This window comes from Salarias fasciatus, chromosome 23, assembly GCF_902148845.1.
Source record: "Salarias fasciatus chromosome 23, fSalaFa1.1, whole genome shotgun sequence".
NCBI classification, from domain to species: domain Eukaryota; kingdom Metazoa; phylum Chordata; class Actinopteri; order Blenniiformes; family Blenniidae; genus Salarias; species Salarias fasciatus.
In genome coordinates, this window is record NC_043766.1 from 17,330,206 (window position 1) to 17,337,785 (window position 7,580).

At 41.6% G+C, this 7,580-nt stretch overlaps 1 protein-coding gene across 3 annotated transcripts; it reads left to right on the top strand.

Annotated features, from left to right (window-relative positions):
• Positions 1 to 2,330: 2,330 nt before the first annotated feature.
• LOC115382270 (uncharacterized) lies at positions 2,331 to 7,580 on the top strand. 3 transcript variants are annotated; one of them, XM_030083973.1, is made up of 5 exons: positions 2,331 to 2,587; positions 3,706 to 4,728; positions 5,350 to 5,478; positions 5,774 to 6,111; positions 6,313 to 7,579. In XM_030083973.1, exons 2-5 carry the CDS (start codon positions 4,682 to 4,684, stop codon positions 6,864 to 6,866), a joined length of 1,068 nt encoding a protein of 355 aa, XP_029939833.1. In that variant the 5' UTR covers positions 2,331 to 2,587; positions 3,706 to 4,681; the 3' UTR covers positions 6,867 to 7,579. The 3 variants fall into 3 exon arrangements, with proteins under 3 accessions (XP_029939833.1, XP_029939830.1, XP_029939832.1); XM_030083970.1 differs by lacking the exon at positions 3,706 to 4,728 and having other exon boundaries at positions 6,313 to 7,580; XM_030083972.1 differs by having other exon boundaries at positions 2,331 to 4,728.

Below are 7,580 nucleotides of genomic sequence, written 5' to 3' on the forward strand. Positions count from 1 at the left end.
GTTTTTGATTAAGTTATTTTGCTGCCGTGTTTTATTTTACGCATTCGGTTTTTTGTGGCTTGTGAGCCGTCGGTTGACAGTTTCTCTCGCGATATCGGGAAACGCAGGGCGAATGTCGTCACGCGGTTAAATAGGTCGACTGTGGTCTGATCTTACATAGAACCGGGAGTAAGCCTGCATTTGCCAACACCTCATATACGGATCTTCTATCGGTGGATTTGGGCGTCGTTTTCAAAGGAATTTTCATCTTCACTTGGATTTACAACTTTGTTTATATTCATACGACCTGGTGTTCTGCTGCACGGAACCTGCTGGTTGGACCACCGGGTCTCAATGGATTCCCTGCGGCAGATTAAACGTCCTCACACCCAGCGCTTCTTAAGGATATTTCCATCGCCAACGGAGCCCGGGGAATAAGAAACGAATCAAACATATGGAATAACACAATTTGGTCGTCGAGGAAAACACCGCTACGGATTTAATATCAGTTCGTTCAGGATTTCATTTAAAGTCGATGTTGCGTGTGCGGAATGGAATACGAGAGGATTATAAGTGGATGGACGAGGGATCGCTTTTAGCTGCAATGACGTCGATGGTTATTTGAAAAAAGCATTTGTGCCAATATTTACTTGTATTCTCCCACACTACATGGGCTTACATAAAATATGACTTGAGGACGTCTTCCGTTTGTGGCCTGCTTATGTTACAGCTATTCTCTGACCGCTTGTTTTATTTCCAGTAAGTCTAAGCACAGCTACCGTTGTTAAAAATCTGCTTCATTGTTTTATCAAGGGATTTAGAGAAAGTGATATTGATACATATTTACTTGTTGCCACTGTGTTATTTAGAAAGATTTAAGGATTTATTTTAATGCCGACTGCATATATGCCAATAAAATCTGTAAAAAAATTGTCAAAGTCAATCCGCTGATTGAACTCTAATTAATTAGTGCTATACAATACTTCGGCTGAGGGACGACCCATGTTGATAAATTTGTTTCTGTCACAAATGTTAACGAATAAGGGGCATTGCACAACACTCCCCCCTAGCGTATACTTGAGGAATTAGATCGAATGAATTCTGGTTAAAAAAAAAAAAAAAAAAAACACCTCTTCTGCGCATGGTTAAAAAACCGCGCCCACTGGCCGGTTCTGTATATGCGCAGAACAACTGAGGTTTTGGCGGGAGATACGATTGCTACATAAAGTCCGAATAAGCCCCGCCCATTGACCCATATATTGTGCGCATGTGCAGAACAAACCATGGTTTTGGCGGGAAATACAATTTTATACGTGACGTCAGACTAAGCCCCGCCCATTGACCCAGATATAGCGCACATGCGCTTTACAAATTGTACTTTTGGCGGGACGCTTGATTTTTACGTGACGTCGCAATAAGCCCCGCCCATTGACCTAGATATTGCGCGCATGTGCAGAACAAAAAGCAGTTTTGGCGGGAATACAAATTTTATGTGACGTCAGACTAAACTCCACCCATTGACCCAGATATTGGGTACATGCGCAGTACAACCTGCAGTTTTGGCGGGAAATACGATTTTTGCCTGACGTCAAAATAAGCTCCACCCATTGACCCAGATATTTTGCACATGCGCAGTACAACCCGCAGTTTTGGCGGGAAATACGATTTTTGCCTGACGTCAAAGTAAGCTCCACCCATTGACCCAGATATTTTGCACATGCGCAGTACAACCCGCAGTTTTGGCGGGAAATACGATTTTTGCCTGACGTCAAAATAAGCTCCACCCATTGACCCAGATATTTTGCACATGCGCAGTTCACGCCTGAGTTTTGGCGGGAAACAGAACTTTTACGTGACGTCAAAATAAGCCACGCCCATTGACCGACATATTGTCCACATGCGCAGTACGAACTGCAGTTTTGGCGGGAAATATGATTTTTAAGTGACGTCGGGATAAGCCACGCCTATTGACCCATATATTTCGCACATGCGCAGAGCAAGCAACAGCTTTGGCGGGAAGCATGATTTTTGCAAATGCATTAATTAAGCTACGCCCATTGACCCATATACTGTGCACATGCGCAGAACATAAAACGAGGTTTTGGCGGGAAGTACGAGTTTTACTGGAGGTCCAATAAGCCACGCCCATTGACCCATATTTTTTGCACATGCGCAGATCAAACCGGAGTTTTGGCGCGGTTTTATGCGCATGCCTGGATCAAACGAGTGCTGCACGCGGCACGGTTTTAGTGCGCATGCCCATAACAACTCTATACCGACCAGCAGATGGCAGTAATGCAACCAACGGGATGCAAGCTGCCGTAAAACCTCCAACAAGAAGAAGAAGTCTATACCGTGCGCATGCTCAAATTAAACTGTGTCGGAGCACGCCAGGGAGAACAGCGACAGATTTATTTTCCAAACCGAGCCGTGCATCTGAGGCGTAACGAACATCTTCAGAGTCGTCAGTGATCGAGGGAGTCACCATGAGCGCGAGAGCAGTACCTAAGTGGGGCAGCCGAAAACAGTGCTCTGCTTTTAACTGTAAAAACTATCCGCACAACATTGCGCACCTCGCCTTTCATCGGTTCCCAAAAGATCCCGACAGGTAATGTCTGAAAACACGGAAACACATTTCAAATTCAAATGATCTCGGAGCTGGTTTTAAGAAAAGAATAAGCATAAATCGTGGCAATAGCAGGAAGGTACTTCCGGTGCTAAAGCCGTCTAGCTTAGTCACTTCCGACATGTCTTACGTCCGTGACGTGTGAAGATAGAATTAAATTAAGCTATCTTTATATTCTATGCATTTTGACGGACGAACTTTTACATAGCAATAGAGGCAGCGGAGATTTGGGGTTGAATGAGAATCATCAATCCATTTCATATTGTAATCCCTCGAATAAGAATGCTGCAGATTATTTTGTGCCTAGGTTGATAGATACTTTATAACAGGGGTGTCCGTATACAGTCCTCGATAGACGCCTTCCTGCATGTTTTAGATCTCTCCCTGCTGCATCTCACCGAAAATCTCATGTTATCTATTATATACATAATCTGCAAGTTTGTAGAAAATCTCGCTGTAATCAGGTGTTCTGCAGCTGGGAGAAAGCTAAAACATGCAGGACGTCAGCCCTTCAGGACCAAGTTTCGACACCCCTGATTAATACAAATAAATTAAATCAGATACATGTTAATGGCAGCGCATTTTAAAATTCCAACATGCAGTTTATAAAATTTTAAGTTGTCATTTGGACCAAACATTGGCTATAATGTGCCAGTGGATGCCAAAGTGCAAAAATATGGCTCAAACTATGATTTTATCCTGTCAAGTGTTAAACTACAGGAATGAACCTTACAGAGACGCAACAAACTTACAATATATGGAATATATTTTGATTGTCATAATAGTTATTTTATGATTATTTGCATTTTTTCAGGGATTATCAGTTTAGTAACATTTATCTTACATAACAAAGACAAAATATATCAGAAATGCAGTGCCAGCTTGAGCAGGATCACAACAAACAGAAATATTAGTAAATAGATCAATTTCTCAAATACTGATTCATGTTAAAACACATTCACTGTCCTTAGTTGAATAGAAATATATCCATTCATATTTTATATATTGATTATACTTTGTTGTTGTTGTTGTTTTGTGCAATTGCTTATAAAGAAAAAAAGGAAGTCCATCCACCTGTTTAACTGCTTTATCCAACTCAGGGTCGCAGGATGCTGAAGCCAATCCAGTTGAGTGTCAGGGTTTGCCCTGGACAGGCCACCAGTCTATCACACTGCAAACACAGGGAGAATTAAAGTTACAGTCATATTTACACCTATGGAAGTTGAAACTGAAGTGTGTATTTTTGCACTGTGGAGGGAATGTGGAGCAGCATAGAAATGTCCCCAAGCCAAACCTGGATTGGAGGCATGAGGACAGAAACCTAGTACATTAGTTCCAGTTGTATACAACTTCAATCAACTAGGGTCACTGGAGCTGACCAGAACTGCTTCTTGGCGACAGCAGGGTACACCCTGAACTGGCTGCATACAGTACAAACATTAACAGGCTGGAATTTAGATCAATAACTTGTCTCAAAGGCATGTTTTGGTACTGTGGGAGAGAAAATGAATACTTGGATTTAACCAACGCACAGAGAGAACAAGCACTGCCTGCAACTTGGTAGAGAGCTCCTGCTCCAGTGTTTTGTATGTAAAAAGAGTTGTTTTGTGTTTTTCGTTATCACCACTTCTCCGTGGTGTATTCACTGTGCATTGAATTCACTGTAACTTGTGCTTTGGAGTGTGTGCAGTACACACAGGGGAAGAACCGAAGATGTAAATCATTGTTAGCATTAGCATGGCAAGTGATATCTAGCTGGATAGCTCAGTGTTTGGCTGATGGGGCTGCTAGCTCCAGGGTTAGTGTATAGCCCTGCTTTGAAGACGAGACCATGGAGTGCCACCACCACCCAGCCTGCTGGATGATGAGCCATGAGAGTTGCAACAGGACCTCCCACTGGACCCTCACCAGCAAAGGGGAGCCAGGCTTTGGGGAAAGAAATGCTGCACATCAGAAGAGCCACCAAGCTGCCACTGCCACCCATGCTACTCTGCGAACCCCTGGTCACTTTAAAACAAACTGGATTGCCTGCGGCCTCAGACTGGAACCTGCTACGGATTTCGTGAGTCTGGTCTCATGATGTTCACAGAATCGTGGCTCTGTGACGGCGTACCTCTTACCAGGTGATGGGTTAACACATGTACAATTAGACAAAACATTTTAAAAAGTCCAGCAAAACAGGTGGGGAGGGGGAGGGAGTCTGGGTGTTTGTTATGGACTTAGGAAGTGTGTTGTTGTTGATGTTGTTGCTGCTGCTGCTGCTGTTGTTTGCATGGTTTGGTTAGAGTTGCACACTCAGTATCTGAGTATGCAACAGTTGTTCTGATTCACTGTATTGAGGTTGTGGTGATTCGCTGTATTGACGTTGTGCTGATTCACTATAATGAGGTTGTGCTGATTCACTGTAATGAGGTTGTAAAAGAGTGTCTTGTTTTCCACCTTTTAACACTATAGATTTTGAAGCTTTGAAGGGCAGATGTGTCATTCATAATTGGCAGGGTCTTTGTAAAGATGCAGAATAATTGAATGACAACACTTTAATGCTGTGGATGAAAAAGTCAAAGTTTTGAACTCCTTTAGGGAGGGTGAAATGACGACTCTTCACAGGTAAGCATAGGAGAGGTGTTTTTATTTGGGCTGAAGACAGGCTGAGTTTTTTTTAAACCCTCTTATCTTATCCATAAACTCAATGACAATGTCAGTAATAAATGTTATCTTTGTGTTTGTAACACTATCTTCAACAGATGTGCCTTATGGGTGCAGAGGCTGTGCAATCCATCTTTGAAGGGGATAAGCTCTGAGAAACTCCATCAGAGTTACCGAGTGTGCAGTGTGCACTTTGACACCACCCAGTTCAAGAGGCCATCAGATGTGTATGTATAATTTGGAAATATTACAATATTATAAAATTTACACGAAGTTGGGATTAACTGAAAGTCTAAAATGTTTGAACAGATGTAGTTCGTAACAAAGATAACTGAAGAAATGAGTGTCAGCCAATGTGTACTTCTACATGCACAATTTGATATTTGTGTAGTTATTATGCATGTGCTGTGTTCAGTGTTGCTGTTGGTGTTCCCTTGTTTTTGTAGATTAGCAGTGTAAAACTGAAAAATTGTGTTCCCTAGGAGTGATGCACGCTCTCTATTCATGTTTTTAATGTTACAGTCATGCAGGATTGAAGTGGAATGCGGTGCCTAAAGATCAAAGTGCCCCAATCACAGCAACTGTGGTGGACATTAGCACTAAGTCGACCCAGAAGGATGCGGAAGAGAAGAAGCTACCATGTCCAGCGGTCTTCAGTTGTAAATTAATAAAAGAAGAGCCACCATCTCCAGTGATTGTCAGCATTCAGACAATAAAGGAAGAGAAGGAGCTGCCATCTCCAGTCGTCTTCTCTAATATGCCACTGAAGGAGGAAGAAGAGGACAAGCCACTGTATCCAGTGATATTTAACATCAAGTCCATAAAAGAAGAAGAGGACACGATGCCCTCATCACAGAAAAGTAAAAATTTTACAGTATAAATGTGCAGAGAAATTTTGTATTTGCAACATCAACTATGGTATAATTTCTTACATGATTAACATTGTTTTTAGAGTGCCTGCCATAATAATTTTATGGTGATAGTCATTATCAGCCCTGTGCTTCTCCTGTGAAATTAGCTTGTCTTTGTATTTAAAAAACAAAAAACTTTTTGTGTTGCAGATGAGCTGAGTGATGGTGTGGACTCATCAAGCCATGACGGTGTCACTGACCACGCTGTTCAGCATCCTGATGATTCAAAGGCAGACATTACTGGAGATGCTTTTGTCTTTGGCACTTCTGATGTCAGTGCAGCGAGACCTTCTGTGTCTCAGACCCCACTATTAACACCAAAGCATGAAACCAAAGACTCTGAAGTTGATCCCATGGTACGCACTCTGGAGAAGAAGTGCTCCAATCTAACATTAGAGGTGGTCAGACTTAAGGCAAAAGTGAGGGAACTCAGGTGGTCAAACGAATTAAACCGAGCAGGTGTTCAAATGGTGCCAGTGATACCACGGTTGAAGAAACTCCTACCAGGCAAAACGTATGCTTTTGTGAGGACACAGATACGTGTCTCCCGTTGCCACCCTGATGGTTTCCCATGGTCCAATCAAGAAAAAGCATTATTTTTATCTATGTTTCATGACAACCCTGTGTTTTACAGGCGCCTGCTTCACGTGTTTTCTATGCCCTCTGTAAAAACACTGAAGAGGATAATGAAATCTCGTCGTTAGTAACCAGACCACCATAAATCACCCCGCAGTGAAAAATAAATTGCATATGAGATGATGATGATAGGAGATAGTTTGCTGAATTGTTTACTTTGTCGTACTGGAACAAGAATAATTAGCTTCACCATTTATGCAATCAGTTGATATGAAATGTGGATTTCAGAAATGAACACCGATTCATTGCAGCTCCAATGTGTTATTTGATATAGAAGCCAGCAAGACACAAACTATTATAGGGACCTAATTGTGAAATTTTAATTGTGAACAAGGAAGAGCACTAAGTCATGCTGATCAGTCAAAAAATTAGAACCACTGACCTCTGCAGGTGTTTTAATATGTGAGCAGCAGATTTTTTTTTTTAAGCCATTTAGGCTGTGTGGTCTTCTATGGGACCTGGTCTTCAAGTAAGCATTTGGTTTTTTAACACCTTGCTAGGTTCACTGTGTGAACCTAGTTTTCATGCTGAATTATTACAATGCACAGTATGATCTTTGTTAGAGCCCTAGTGTTTACCATGCCTAAAAGCACGGAAATCCATAGAACAGATTAAGTACTATGGCACACAAATATTATTCAGGTGTTGCCATTTTATACTATGAGATACTGTTTAATGTTTATGAAATTTTCTTTGTATTGATAGATGTAGAACTTTTATTGAAATGTTTTTGCTATCTAATAAAACTAGAGTGAATTTTACACAAATGCCTGTTCATTTTT